The sequence below is a fragment of the Phoxinus phoxinus genome (genome assembly GCF_949152265.1).
Source record: "Phoxinus phoxinus genome assembly, chromosome: 22".
Lineage (NCBI taxonomy): Eukaryota > Metazoa > Chordata > Actinopteri > Cypriniformes > Leuciscidae > Phoxinus > Phoxinus phoxinus.
In genome coordinates, this window is record NC_136897.1 from 14738792 (window position 1) to 14754254 (window position 15463).

Sequence of the window (15463 nt, forward strand, 5' to 3'; positions counted from 1 at the left end):
AAGAGAAGCCTCTGAATGCATTACTGAAACAGATTCAGTTGGTTTTACTTGAAGAAAAAATATGTCTTATGCATGATTTGTGTTGGTTGATATGAATGTAAGTCTGACCTAGAAACAGGTGGCACACAAACAGTACTCATTTTACATTTTAGAGTAAGAGAATTCAAGACAACAGAACCTTTCAACAACAACTGGCCTGTCAAAATGTCCTGATCCTGCAGCCAATGAGATTGCTTGCTCAACATTTAAATAGTCTGGTTCAATGTTTGCTGTAGCTCCTGCTCCTCTGAAACCCTCCTCCTTCCCCAGCTCCACCTGCCACAGGATTTATGTACATCTATTTATTCAGCAGCAGCATATCTTACATGCTCACAGCAGCGTGTCTGTGCATCTTAGCGGAAGAAAATCCTGTCACACTTTAGATTAAGGTGTAAATATGACTTATGCCTCAATAAACTCCTAATTACTGCTTATTAATAGTTAGTAAGGTAGTTAAGTGTTAAGTTTAGGTATTGGGTAGGATTAAGGAATGTAGAATATGTTCATGCAGAATAAGGCATTAATATGTGCTTTATAAGTACTATTATAAAACAGTTAGTTCCAATCCTTGATTCTGTTTGATAAATAGCTGTGTTTTATTCACGATAAAACATAGCTTTGACCGGTTCAACCAATGGTTCTATGTATTCCTACACAACACCCCTAGCAACCACTCTTAGCAACTTAAACATATGTTTGATCTCATTGATATTGTTCATTGAAGCTAGAGTAGAGTAGAGTATTGTGAGAGATCGAGAAAGCGAGTGTACCTGCATTTACAGTAGACACAGCATTTTCCTTCAGGTCAGTTCCCGTGCCCTAGTCATTTGTCAGTTGCGTCTTGCCTCTCCGTGTTCACAAGTTTGAGTCCTTTCAATTTAAAATTCTTCACTACTGACTCACTCATAAAGACATTTTTTGCCGCCATCTAATGGTGAAATAATGTATGTAACGTCTGTTGCTGTTTATGGTCAGGGACTATTTTTTCCAGCGGACGGAATGCTTTTAGTGTTTTTACTTCATGATACCTCGAGTTGTCATTGACGCGATGTGGCGCGGTGCTTCTCGGCGGGTGTGCGATACCTCAAGTTGTCGTACACGCGACACGGCGCTAACTCTCTCTGCCTGCCTTGCTTGGGCTAACAGCTCCCGCCCAGATGTGCAGGCCAGGGCTCTCTTGCGTGCGCAATCTGCACCATAGAACTGGCCTAAACAGACGACCTGACGGGTTTTAGAAGATTAAATACAACCCCAAACTAAAAAACAGACCCGGCCTCTATTTCAGACCGGCCTTTATTTATCCAAACCTGTAGCTACACCAGGCGTGTAAAAGAGACAGGCGTCTATTTGGGACTCGGCTATTATTTGAAATTTTACGGTATATACATATTTTTCGGCTTTAATATTTGTATTGTGTGGTAACCGTTTTATAAAAGCAATAAGGTACTCGAGGTTAGTGCTGTTTCGTGAATAAGTCACGGCTGAAGGGCGTTGTTAGGCACGACGTGAAGCAGACTTATTCACGATACAGCACAGCCTCTCGTACCTTATTGTTTACATAAACAGCCAATATACTAGTAGTATGCATGCTAATAAGCAACTAGTTAATAATGAGAATTGGACCCTTAACTAAAGTCTTACTGAAAGTCCATACTTGCTCTGCAGCATTGCCATTTTCAATAACATGCTAAAACTAGAGTCGAGAGTTGTCATAATACAGTATATATCACATTAGGATTATTAAATAAAAATATTATTTAGAAATGAATTTCATTATATTTACTGTAATGTGTGTCTAACACCTGTACTTTATAAGCTTCTGCTGTAGTGGAGAACATTTGGGGATTAACAAGCATTTATATTATCATCTTAGTTTCACTGTCAACATTTTTGATGATTCAGAGAACATTAAAGAGTTAGTAATTACTTTTCATCCCGTGGATTCCGACTAATGAGATGCTTTCTTGTTCTTTTTCATTTGTTTGCTTAGTTTCAGCCTGGCTCCATCAACATTTCTGATTGGCAAGAGAGGCTGGTGAAGAGAGAGAGAATTTGATAAAGATGAAATAGTTTGTAAACTTCAGAAAATAAAAGCATTAATAGCGTCACTTTTCCCCCAGGCTGCGCTGTAATTAAGCCATGTTTGATGGAAACCGTGAATTAGTCTGGTTAGCTGCACTGTTGTGTGCTTTGCCTATGCAATACATTACGGTTTAATGGGTGCCATTTGAGAACGAGTGCCTCTCCACACTAGAGTAATTTCTAATCAGAGCGTTTTCTCTCACAGCTCTCTGTCTAACTACTCCTCCAACTCTCTTGCACTCTGTACATTACAGGCTCTATCATGACTGGTATTAATCATGTGATGGATATGAGACTCAGGTAATTATCCTTGATAAAAATCACAGGTGCGTGTGTGTTGGATTTTCAATGACACTCTGTATTCCTGTCACCACAAGGTGAAAACAGAGTCAAGAGAACAGTCACACATCTCTTCCTGTTGTTGAGCTTGTCGTAGTTCTTGATGTCACTGAACAGCACCAGTTTGCAAATGAGCAACTATTTTAGTAAGTGTGAGGACAAAATATATTTAATTATTATTTAATGTATATTATATTCCTTTTTTTGTAGAAACAGTGGTATTTTTTTTTTCGGGATTCTTTGATGAATACAAATTTTAAAAGAACAGGATTTGAGCTTTTTATCCCCTAGGATCTCAAGCCCACAACTTAGTGGTCATAACATAAGGATGGCGTTTCCTTGGCAAAATAATGTTGTTGCCACAACATATTATCATGTTCCCACGAGTTAATTTGTTGTGTCCACGACAAAACTAAGTGAACCGAACATATCCCCTTCCAGTCACCGTACTATCTATATCCTCAAGCAGAAATAAATCCAATGGACACAATGTAAGCAGCGAGAGGAATGCTTGGAATAAAGTGTGTCAGAGCTGTTTTAATTACTCTGAACCCTTTGCTCCACTGCTCCATTCCACACTCCTTCATTACTGCGCTTTTAATTAGCCTTTGACTCAACAAAAACACTAAAGCATCGATTCCCTTAAAGGTAATCTCTATGTGCGCTACTGTAATGACCCTGGGTCTAGAAAGGCCTGATGGGAGAATGACCAGGCTTGCACTGATTGATGTGACCCACCTCAAACATAACCTCAGGGGAGGGAGAGAGAGAAAGTGTAGGAGAAAGAAAAGGTTAATTTTACAGTAACACTTTACAATAAGGTTTCTATTAACTATGTTGGAAGTATACAATAAAAGAACAATGAACAATATCGTTAGTGTGTAATGTTGTTGTTTGAGCATAAAAAAGGTCTGCAAATGTACAAAGTCCACTCCAAAGGGTTATTCTCCATATCGGAATACACCAAAAATAGGCCTAGTTGAGTTGCGTTAGTAGTGTGTTGAAACTTGTCGGTTATGGTAAGGGCCCTGATATCTCCTAAACATGCTTGAAGCGGTTGACCAATCACAACACACTAGTCCAGCTGACCAATCAGAGCACATTGTGCTTTTTGGAAGGAGAGGCTTCATAGAGACAGGAACTATACAGAGTTTCCCAAAAGCATCGTCAGCCTAAGTAGATCGTATAGTCTCTATTGCTCACAATGCTTTTGGGAAACGCAGTCCAATGTGTTACTTGGAAGAGCGGTGCTGCAACAGTTTAAATATGTGAAAAAAGTATGTGTTTATTGAACATTCAAGCATGAAAACTTATTCTGGTAGCTGTCAGGTATTCTTTGATTGATATGTTTATTGTTTTAGTTATTGATGTTTTCACTTTCATTCTAGCTATGTGATTTGTTTGTTTCCCTTGTGCTGAGTTTATATTGATATTTGTTTTGTGTTATGTGGTTGATTATATAATTTTGTTCTGTGGTGTATATAAGGGCTTATTAGTGCATGACATAGTTCATTGTCTGATGAAGAGACACTTGGCTCGAAACATAACCTGTATGTAACACAACCTGTTCATGCAATGGAAGTCAATGATGCCTTAAGCTTTTCATTGTATAGACAAAAATTGAAAGAAGATTCTTTATTTTTTTGACTATTTTTTTAAAACTATTCCTTTAACTCCCAAGCACTCGGATGTAAAGCAAAGAGATCTTCTCCCCATACTCTCTCACACCTACACACACATTCGCACAGTTAATGGAGTGGTGATTACCTGTAGCTAACAGAAACATGGTGTGAATGAGTTTAGCCTCAGCAGCAGGGCTGGAATGACCATTTGTCTTCTGTGAAATTCAGCATTGCGCTAGCTCACAGTCCGGAGGTGTCATTACCCCACACTCATTCTGGCCACAGATGGTGCCAGTGCAGGATGGTTTAATGTCCACCTGTCTGATGGCTGTACAAAAAGCTGCCTCTCTGGCCTCTCTTGATCTCTCACTGTCACACACATACAGATTAAAGTAGCAAACACACCCGCACACACATACTTCTGCTGCCACGGGATGTGAAAAGCATTAAATCCCAAATGAAAGACTCCTTGCGGTAGGTAAACCTATTATTAGCTTCCATTAGGCTCACCTCAAGTCATTACAGTCAAACTCAATGAGATACCGTGCAAGGAAATAGACCTTCTGTGTCACATCGTTTGCGATTTGAGCCAGCGACGTGCACATAAAACAGATATACTGAAAGGCTTTTTATTGTTACTGGATAAAAGTGTTCTGTAAATGTTCTCTGCGGCCTGATTTATCTCTGAGCTTGTGCAAGATTAATAACAGAAGCAATTATGGGCAAGGAGAGTTTTGAGGGCCAATCATTTTGATCAAGGTATTAAAATGCGGTAACATATGTCAAACGCTTTAGTCAACATCGGGACGATCAATCCTAAAGTCGCACAAATCAGTTAAACACATTCAATGCGATTTAGAGCCAGTTACCAAAAATCATGATTATGGGCCCCACCCATACAGTGATGTAATTCACAAGCTAGACGTATAATCAATGACTTCCAATATATCAAGTGTAATGGTTGTGCTGCTTTGGACTGGTTTTAATATGTCTTTATTTTTTGTTTTCTTATCTTATTTTGTGTATTATATTTTTAGATTCTTTCATTTAGAAAGTGTTCATACTGCTGTATTTTTAGCTAATCCTTTTGTTTTATGCTGATTTTTTATATATATACTAGATTTCTACACTTCTTTCTCTTCGAAAGTGTCATTATGCCTTTTCTGTAAACCATTGAAATAATTTTTATTTTGTCATGTGCCTTTTCTGTAAGACTGTGCTATGTTATCTGTCTTGTGTGTAAGTCATTTTGTAGTTTTCTTGTTGATTTGTTCTCTGATTGTTCCCAGGTGTGTCTTATTTATTACCCCTTGTGTATTTAAACTCCAGTGTTTTCTGTGTTGTATGTCGAGTCTTGTCCTGGAAATCTTGTAGCATACTCACTTCTGTCCCTAACATTTTCGGTTATTTTTATTAGTCTCTAGATGTAGTTTTATTCTATTCATAAACTCTCTGATTATGGATTTTAATCTCCTTTGTTTCTGACTTCACTCAATATTACAAATACATTTATTTATTTTTTCCATTGTATATTCTAGATATATACCCTGGTCGCTAAAGACCCGAATATGTAATAATGATTGGCGAAACAATGGCTTGTTCAGGACTTGGGTTTCTGGCTGTTCTTTCAATGCTTTAACTCATTACTGAAAATTTGAGAACATATCCTACTTTAAGTGCTTTGACTCATGGCAAACAGGTCGACAGTTTAAGCAATTTGTTGTGTTTAAGGCTTGTTATACTGTCTCCCTCTGGTCACAAATGCTTCTGGCTGAGAAGAAGCTAAAACATTAAATTACCTCCAGGTAAATGTTTTGTCGTTTTATCGCAGCACATTTTTTAATGGCTGTTTGTTTGTGAATATTGTGGAGGTCCACAATTTCTCATTTTGTGTGTCAGCTCGTTTTCTGAACAGTCAAAAACCAAGATGAAAACATTTATCTAAAGGTTTGCTGGGCCAGTATTGGATCAATGAACTTTAGCCTGGATTTTAAAGCTTTCAGTGTAAGACAGAGCCATAAAGAACCTATTCCTCATGACAAGCCATTCCCATCTTCATGGAAATCCACATTCCGTAATAATGACAAGGATCAAATTGCTGCTAGACATCAATGTCTTAAAAACACACCATAGGGAGCAATGATTCACTCTAACTGAACAAGTATGAGAATCTTATCCAGAAAACCGCATTGGAAAGCCACATACGAAGATATTCTGAAATAGTCAAATAGACAATAAGACATTTAAAGCAGTTAACAAAGGTTAAAAGGAGTCCTGAGGGATTTGTGGAGGCCTTTTGTGGTTTCAGGTTTTCTGTGAACACTGAGATATTATCGAGTTTATGAAGAGCACAGCAGTAATAGGTCCAGAGTGAGCTGTCATGAGTGTTTTGAGTATAATACTGTCAGCATGTTTGGGTTGATGTTTTAATGGGAGGTCAAAACTAGACATAAGTTGCCAAACACGCTGGAACAAATGGATGCCTCCTGCTCAAATGTGAGGACTGATGACAGCGCAGCAACGGCAATCACGTCCATCGCTGGCCTAGCACTCTTAGTTTTACATTGCTCACTCTGAAGCAGGAGTTGGAAAAAGACTGGAAAGGCAGAGAGATCAAGCAAAGCACACTGTAATATCCTTTCTTATGCACGTACTGTATAGCTGGTAACTGATAAATCGTTGGTATTAAAATTATATACTAAGTAATTAGAAGTTAGTAGTAATAGTATATTACAGTTTTTCTCAGTCGCTTTGGTGCATTTCTCACATCACTATTTACATTTGCACAACAGTTAGTTCAATCTCCACAACATTTAGTCATTTGTGCACATCATAGTAGCAGTTTCTCATTCCTTCCAACAAATTGCAAATGCTTTTGGACATGCATCAATTGCTTTCATACAACTCTCTGCTGTTTTCTAACATTATCATTTGCTTATGTCATGTCAGTCAAAATTAACTATACTCGTGAATGCTGAAGTCATTCCATATAAAACTAATAGTCTTCCTTTCATTGTTTGAGTCATTACATACAAAAATGTTGAACAAGTTGTCAAAATCTGTCAAGCAAATTTTACAAAAAACATTTAATCTTTTTTTTTTTCTAAAAATGTCTCCTAAATTGAACAATTTATCTTAGGTGAATCTCAACTTTCACTGATGCGAAGGGGTGTGTGAAGCATTACTAGTTGCAACCAATGATAAACCACTTCTCTACAATCACTGTCAGAGCTGAATCCCATAAACCCCCACTTTCCAAGCATATATGAACCAAGCAGGACATATCATTTCTACAATAGTGTGACACAGAAATCGAAGGCCAGCCTCGTGGAAGGGTGCGGGTGAGGTTGCAGGACGGGGAAGGGGAAGTGGAAGAAGAGACCAAGTACATAGGCGGATCCCTGATGAAATCAGGGCTACAATTGTGGATCATGTTGTCAATCACGGCCTCACAACGGCTGAGGCTGGTCGAAGGGTGCAGCCAAATGTTGGGAGAAGCACTGTAAATTCAATTATTCAAACATTTCGTCGGGAGAACAGGTGTGTATAAATGCCATATCCCCAGTCTTGCTCCATACAACACACAACATCTGCTGACTTTGTTAGACACTCTTTACAGGGACATAATCCCTGAGAATGAGAGGGGTCTAACTGGAGACCATCTGAGCAAGCATGTTGCTGTTTTGGATTGCATTGCAAGAGATGATATTTGCCGTGATGTAGATGAAATTATGTGGCCAGACTGTGCACGAATGATTACAGTACTATGTTGTATGTTCAGTTCCAATATGTACTGCAATATTGTTTACAGTTTTGCACAGCTCTGCCCAAAGGGAGTTTATGTTTGTTGTAGGCTAAATAAGGGTGTATTTTTTTTCTTTTGCACAATGCTGTAAACAAATTAGAATTGCAAAGAGCATATGCAGTAAAAATGTGAAACATTCAGTGTCTTGTAGTTACCTCACTAAATACAGTAATGCGTAACTTTACTGTATTTTTCAAATGGCTGTGCAAATAGTATATAATGCTGTCTTGAGCATTTTCAGGTAGTGTCACCAATATCTGACTTTTTTGCATTGGAAAACATTTACAGAGTAAACTGTCATAATGAAAACATGACAAAGCCATTTGACTACCTTGTTCATAAGCAATGGTGTCAAGACTTTTCATCTTGATGACACTGACACTTTCATTGACATGAATACTTGCTTTTGAGAAATGAGCTATCCATTTTGAGCAAGTGACACACTTTTGCAGGTTATGAACAAGGTTTTGAAGTTTGTACTAATTGTTTTGAGAACTGCATTAACTGTTGTGCAAATGTAAATAGTGATGTGAGAAATGCACCAAAGCGACTGAGAAAAACTGTATTACTATTGAACTGCTATACTATACTATACTATACTATACTATACTATACTATACTATACTATACTATACTATACTATACTATACTATACTATACTATGGGGAAATGAGCATGCATGATAAAATATCAATTAGTATATGTTATATTTTAAAAATCTGTAAATAAAATAACAGATGAATAAACAAAATCTTTAATATCAGCCAATTATTATTCAATATTGACCGAAACTAACTAACTAATAAAAAAATTACTAATAAAAAACTAATATTACCTAATATATTTAGTATAAATTACAATAAACTGTGTGTGTGTGTGTGTGTGTGTGTGTGTGTGTGTGTGTGTGTGTGTGTGTGTGTGTGTGTGTGTGTGTGTGTGTGTGTGTGTGTGTGTGTGTGTGTGTGTGTGTGTGTGTGTGTGTGTGTGTGTGCGTGTGCTAATATTGGCTGGTATATCATCTATTGAATATTGTTGATCAATTCAATGGGCCCTATTTTAACGCTCTGAAACGCAAGTATCAAACGCAAAACGCAAGTAACTTTGTGGGCGGATCTCGGGCGCTGTTGCTATTATACCGGCGGGACAAATGACTCTTGCGCCCGACTCAAATCTAAAATGGGTTGGTCTGAAGTAGCTATAGGCTACATTACTCATAGGTGTGGTTTGGGCGTAACGTGAAATAAACCAATCAGAGCACCTTCTCACATTCCCTTTAAGAGCAGGCGCGCTTGTTCCATGGCGGATTGCTATTATAACGGCGGGTTTGCAGGCGCACGCAACTTACATGATGGTAAAGGTGATTTTGCAGTTTTCAGAATTTTGTTTCCTGCTTCGACGGACAACCCACTTTGTCAGATGTCCTTATATACCTACGAGTCTTTCCACTATTGATCAAACGGTTTGATCCGTCATTACTACAATTAGCCTGAATAATTTGGGTAAATGTAAACTAGATTTATGCCTATTTTTTCACATCTTCATGTACACCACAAATACTACCACATTTCCCTCGTGTGTTAATATTTTTCCTTATAATTATGCATGGTTTGCAAAAATATGAACTGCTGCGTCTGTGTCGATGAGAGAAGCAATGTGTATGCGCGTTGTGCACACGCTACATTATGGCCAAGCATGCACCCTTAAAATAGCATCTGAATAACGCGCCACTGACTTTAGACTAGGTTTTTCCTGGTTTCTGGTGGAATTGTTTTCTCAAACTGCAAAATAGCACCAGGGAACGGTGCTATATTCATTCCCTAATTTACCAACATGCGTCTGTGGAGGGAAAAGTCCGCTGAGCGTCGGGTGCAAAATGAAACATGCGTCGGCACACAAAGTCATTTGCACTGGGTGCAAGATAGGGCCCAATATCTATAATATCTAATTATTGCCATACTGTACATATCTAATTTGACCAGGTCAGATAAAAAATGTTTTTTAGTAAATATCCAATATCAACCTAAATTCAAAACTATCAGCCAATAATCGACGTGCATCTCGAAAAATCCTTGTTGATTCTGAACTGATGGGAAATGGGGCGAACAACGTCTTCTCCATTTTCCTTCTGCGTATGCTCTCGCTCAGAATAGCGCAATTTCTCTGGGACGTCCTCGTTTGAGCTGTGGTGTAATTGAGGGATCTGGGAGCGGATGGGTGGACAGCTGTCAGGGGAAGATAAAGAGGGTTTCCTCGGGTGTTGGAGAAAGGGGAGCATCTGATGGAGGGCCTTGCTGCAGCAACCCCACTAGCTGAATTACCTGGCCGCTTTATAATTGTGTGAGAGGGGCGCTTCCAAAAGCTCTGTCATTACTCAACCGGCCCGGCCTGGCCCAGCGAGGGAGCTGCCTGCCTCCTTCCCTCCTATCCCCTCCCTCTTGCTCTTTCCCCATCCTGCACTTCTGTGCTCCTCTGTTCCCTTGTTCTTGTTCTTGGTGTTGGTGCGGAGCTGTGAGCCCACTGTTTGAGGGGGAAACCATTACCTCTCATCAATCCCCCAGCTCTCCTCAGGGTGCTCGCTATTGTTATGGTGACCCACTAGTAGCTTTTGCGCATTCTGATCTTTTCACTTTCTTTTTTCCTCTTTTCGTCACAATGGGGTCCACTTTGCCGCAGTGCATATTGTGCAGCTGCAGATATCCAGTGAAGTGTGTATGTCGGAGGGCAAAAAGCACGAAAATGATTGCGAGGACTTCATAATTGCACGGTCTCAAGGCCCTTTATTAAGAATGAGTCTTACCTATTCAGTCATATCAATGCTATAATGTACTTTGTCGCCACATTGTCTCCTCAGACCAAACCATGACAGAATCCTCACCTCGCTGCGCTCCCCATAAAAGCCTTTGCTTACATCACACGAGGGTAAAAGGCTTGTCATTTAGATAAGATAATCAGCATGCTTCAAGGGCAATTTGCAACACAAGAGAGAAGAAAGAATACATGGTAATTACATAGAAAGCCTAGCAGTAAGAGTCTGTAGAAGAGCCTATAATTTTCTCTTTAGAGGCTTTTACAAGGGCCATTTGCTCTAATGCTGTTTTAACTGATGACTTTGGACGTTCTTTGGACGTTAATCTAATTAAGGTGCCGAGGCTTCAGGTCTTTTATTTGTTTATTTATTTATTTTTCGTTCGCCTTTTTACCTTCATGGATTTAAGTAAATATTTCTAAAATACTCACACGCCAACAAAAAACTTTTGTGTATGCAGAAAATTATGTTGATTTTTGTGGGGAAATTGTTCAGTTTTCCCATCCAATATTTTCTTCTTTTTTTTATTAAAGCAAAACACAGTTAGACGATACCATCAATCCAAAACACATAGAACAGAAAGAAGGATGTATGTGTAATTATGTGAAGTGTGTGTGTGTGAAGTGTGTGTGTGTGTGTAAAATTGTGTTGAGTATGTGTATGTCTCTTTTATAAATTTCCTAATTTATGTAGAACGATGCTCATTATATATACAATATATATGGATAGCAATAGTAATATTCAAAGATGTATATAAGATATAAGATGACTCTTATTTACTATATTGACAAAAAAAGGAAGAAAAGTAAATTATCAGAGAAATTGTGTGGTTGTTGAGAAAAGATGAAAAAAAAGAAGAGAGAGAAGATATATATATATATATATTCACTTTCATATGTCTGTCTTTTTTAATGACCATTGAAAAGAAGCTGAATCTTGTTGATAATTAATGACGGATGATCATCAAAGGTTGAAAAAATTTAAGGTTTCTGAACCGAATATAAGTGAAATCAATGATAACACTTTCTTCTAACATATGTTACATGTAGCTATATAGTAATAATAACAGTACATTTAGCATCATTACATGCAACTAACCCTAAATCAAACCCCAATCCTATCTCTAACCCTATAGTATGTTATTAATTAATATTACTCAGTACTTGTGTAATTACACAGTAATTAATGTGTAATTACATTGTAACAAGGACACCTCAAAATAAAGTGTAACCAAATCAATAACTGGGTCACTATAAAAGCAGAGTGATATGCTTTGTGTACATGTGAGTTTAATTAATTCTATGAAATATTTTTATTTTATGTAGTAGTTATATTTTTATTGTATGTAGTATATAGTGTGGGATAGTGAAATATGTAACATTTAACACTGAAATTAAACTTCTTAACTGTATAGCTTTGGTTGAAGGTAACTTGATATTGTATTTGTGCTTGCTGGATATTTTTCATTTTTGCACAAAAGTTAAGAAGTGGTTCTTGTGAGATCAAAATATGATTTGGCAGATCCCCCTAGAAGACCTCCTGCTGTAAAGTAAGCCGAAACCCTTTTATACTCATACACATGCTAATATATAGGAGGCTTCTCTTGCTGCTCAATTTTTGTCAGATATCGGAAGTTAAAAGTTCAGAGAAACCTTCCTTACTTCTATGGGCCGTGGACGAGCTGTCTCCTTCTGTGAAATCTTGTTCTTCTCTCACTGTTGACCTCAGGAATGTGTACTTGTCACTGATTTGCTTGCATCTCTGGTGTGTGTTACTGAAATGTGTATTTCTAATGCATGTCATGTATCAAACTGCTTCAGATCAAACTAAAATATGTGCATTTTTATTATGGGTCGAAGGTGGAGTATCTCATATGTGCCACTGATGTACGTGTGTGTCTGCATCCACAGAGGGAGGAACATGTGAGGTTATCGCAGCGCACCGATGTTGCAACAAGAACCGCATTGAAGAACGTTCCCAGACGGTCAAGTGCTCGTGTTTACCGGGAAAAGTGGCCGGCACAACACGGAACAAACCTTCCTGTGTAGACGGTAAGGATCCAGATCTAACTTCGCAGCATCATAACAGTCAAAAATGTCACCTTACCCAAAATTGAGCATAATTTATGTGCATACGTATGCTTTTTCACGATTGGATGTAGTGGGGAAAAAAGATTCTCCAGGTTTTCTCCAATATAAGATTTTATTTATCATAATGTGCATATAATTACTGATGAAAAGGTTTGTTGACTGTTGTATTTTAATTTAATAGATGCGCAATTTATTTGCCATTTAGGTCTGAAAATTAATGACATGACAAAACGTACTAAATATAAATAATATTTTCGTAGCTAAACAAGAACTATGACCAAAAAAAAAAAAAAGAACTCTGCAAACTGCATAAATCCCTACCTTGTTGTCTTATTTTCTTTTTCAATCTGCATCAGGTGTAAAAAGTGCTTTGACAATTCCTGTGTGAGCCATTTGACTATGCAAAAGCGAATGCCTATTATAAGTTTAGACAAGCATAATTTGGAATAACAGACTTTCAAAGCTTTCCTCAGATGACATTTCGCTTCAGCTGTCACCTTGACGTGATTTTAGAGGATTTATTCAAATTTGATGCAAATGCCAAGGGGCCCACATGACCTCTCCACTAAATCAAGATAACCCTCTGTGAACGCATAAATAAATATTTATAAAAAAATATATGTACAAATACATTTATGTGTGTGTGTCACGATATGAGCTCAACCTAATATTTAAGCCTGAGGCTTAAGGTGTCTATGGCAGATACAAAATGTATGTACATATGTATTGGGCTATATGCTGTATACATACATGGTCCCAATTTAAATTAACTTCTATGTAAAATACCTGCATGTAATTTCTGTTATTAGATCTATAATTACACTGTTGACCCCTTCCATTAGATCTTAACCCACCCTTAAACCTAACTACTGTATACCACCAAACCTGTTCCTAACCTACCCGTATCCCACCTCAATAGCATCAAAACTGTGTTACATTTAAACATGAACACAATAAGTACATTGTATCTAATCATTTTTATTTATGATGAAAGAAAATAGAAGTTAAAAACACTTAGGCTACATGTAATATAAAGTGTGACCTATATGTAATTAATGTATGTGTGGTAATACTTTACAACAAGGTTCCGCTTTAGTTAGTTAACCATGTTAGTTAAAATTAACAAAAAAAATAATAAAATATTTCTAAAACATTTATTGATCTTAATATTAATTTCAGCATTTACTAATGCAGTATTCTATAATAATGTTTACTAATGGAACCTTTTATTGTGTTTGTGTGTGTGTGTGCGTGCGTGCGTGCGACCGTGCGTGCGACCGTGCGTGCGACCGTGCGTGCGTGTCCACACCTTAAAAGGTCCCATATACGTGTGTATACAAAACACACACACCTTCAAAAGCGACTGTAAATTAGTATTGCACTTCAGCTCCCTTCCATCAGAAGAATACAAAATTGTTCAACTTTGAAAGGTCACTTTTTTTGTGCTACCTCACATTCTCCATTCCTCAGAAGTCTTTTTCAAGCTTGTGATTCCACTCTTTGTCTTTTGAATAGTTTTTTTTTTGTCCAATACGGTGATTTCACCGCCCTGTTCCACAACAGATCGCACTGAAGGTGGTACTGCGCACTGGAGCTGTAGCCGTGGGTCTCTTTGCAGCATACTGATGTGATCTGTGTAATAGCATAAAAAAAGATCCACACTTCATGCCTCTATGCGCGTGTCCTGCAGGGAGGGCCGGGTCCCGCACATCTGCTAGCATATCGATCAAGCTAGGCAGCTTGTTATGCGGGCAGGTGAGATAAAGAACGAAGTTGACAGACTAGGCAGTGATGTGTGAGGAGTTGACTGTCTGGATGCGGTTGCCATCTACATATGGTTGCACATATGAGTCACCAGATTATAAATATGTGTCCTCTGTTTGCTAAGAGTAGGATTTGGATTATAACATGGGAATGTGAAGTTTAGACTATCTTAATCAAATTTTGTAAAACCTGTATCTGTGTTGTGGCAAATTATTATATATAATCTGGCAGGGAGTTAGAATTTGTCACAAAACCAGTGCTGAACGCTGATAGGTCAATACAACATTCCAACGTTTTAAATAGAATGAATATGCATAGTATGAATTAATTCTGGATGTACTAGATCCTCCATGTTGACTTTGTCATGTGACCTATGGCATCAGTTGGGAAGTTGGGAAGTGGGCATAGGCGCCCCGACATCCGAAAATACTTGCTTCCTTAGTAGAAAAGAAAGAGTAGGTAAAAATTAGTAGTATGTCGGAATTCACAGTATTCATAAAACAAGATTCCAAAGTGCGCATCCGATTACACTTTACAATGTTGTGAATGGTAGTGAAGCGATGTAACTAATGCGCCCTTCAAGTGGACTCGGAAATATTGTAATTACGAGTTCTGAGTACATGAAGTGGGAAACTCAAAATTAATGCAGACAGTTTTTGTTATTTCAGAAATATCCTTGGTTCAAATGAAAGATTTGCCATAGAAAATAATATTACCATATTTTCAATTTATTTTAAGGCTATTAAGAAAAAACACAAACAATAACTGAGGTATTGGCAAATTACATGCAAGACTTTGTTTTCCATTGTGTGATGCTACAGCCATTTGCATTATGTTGTCTGAACTCTATCCTGTGTATCATGTCTGGTCTTTGTGTACGCCAACACAATATTATTATTCATCAGAGGAATACATG

General features: G+C 37.8%; 1 protein-coding gene across 4 annotated transcripts in view; it reads left to right on the top strand.

Annotated features, from left to right (window-relative positions):
- tafa1b (TAFA chemokine like family member 1b) overlaps window positions 1-15463 on the top strand; it is a 188165-nt gene that overhangs the window by 147056 nt on the left and 25646 nt on the right. For all 4 annotated transcript variants that reach the window (XR_013796013.1, XR_013796014.1, XR_013796015.1 and 1 more), the window contains exon 4: window positions 12604-12744. Coding sequence is in view for 1 of the 4 variants with exons in the window: in XM_079598424.1 (XP_079454550.1) it covers window positions 12604-12744 (141 nt within the window). In the remaining 3 variants the exon portion in view is untranslated. The remainder of the gene's footprint in view (window positions 1-12603; window positions 12745-15463) is intronic.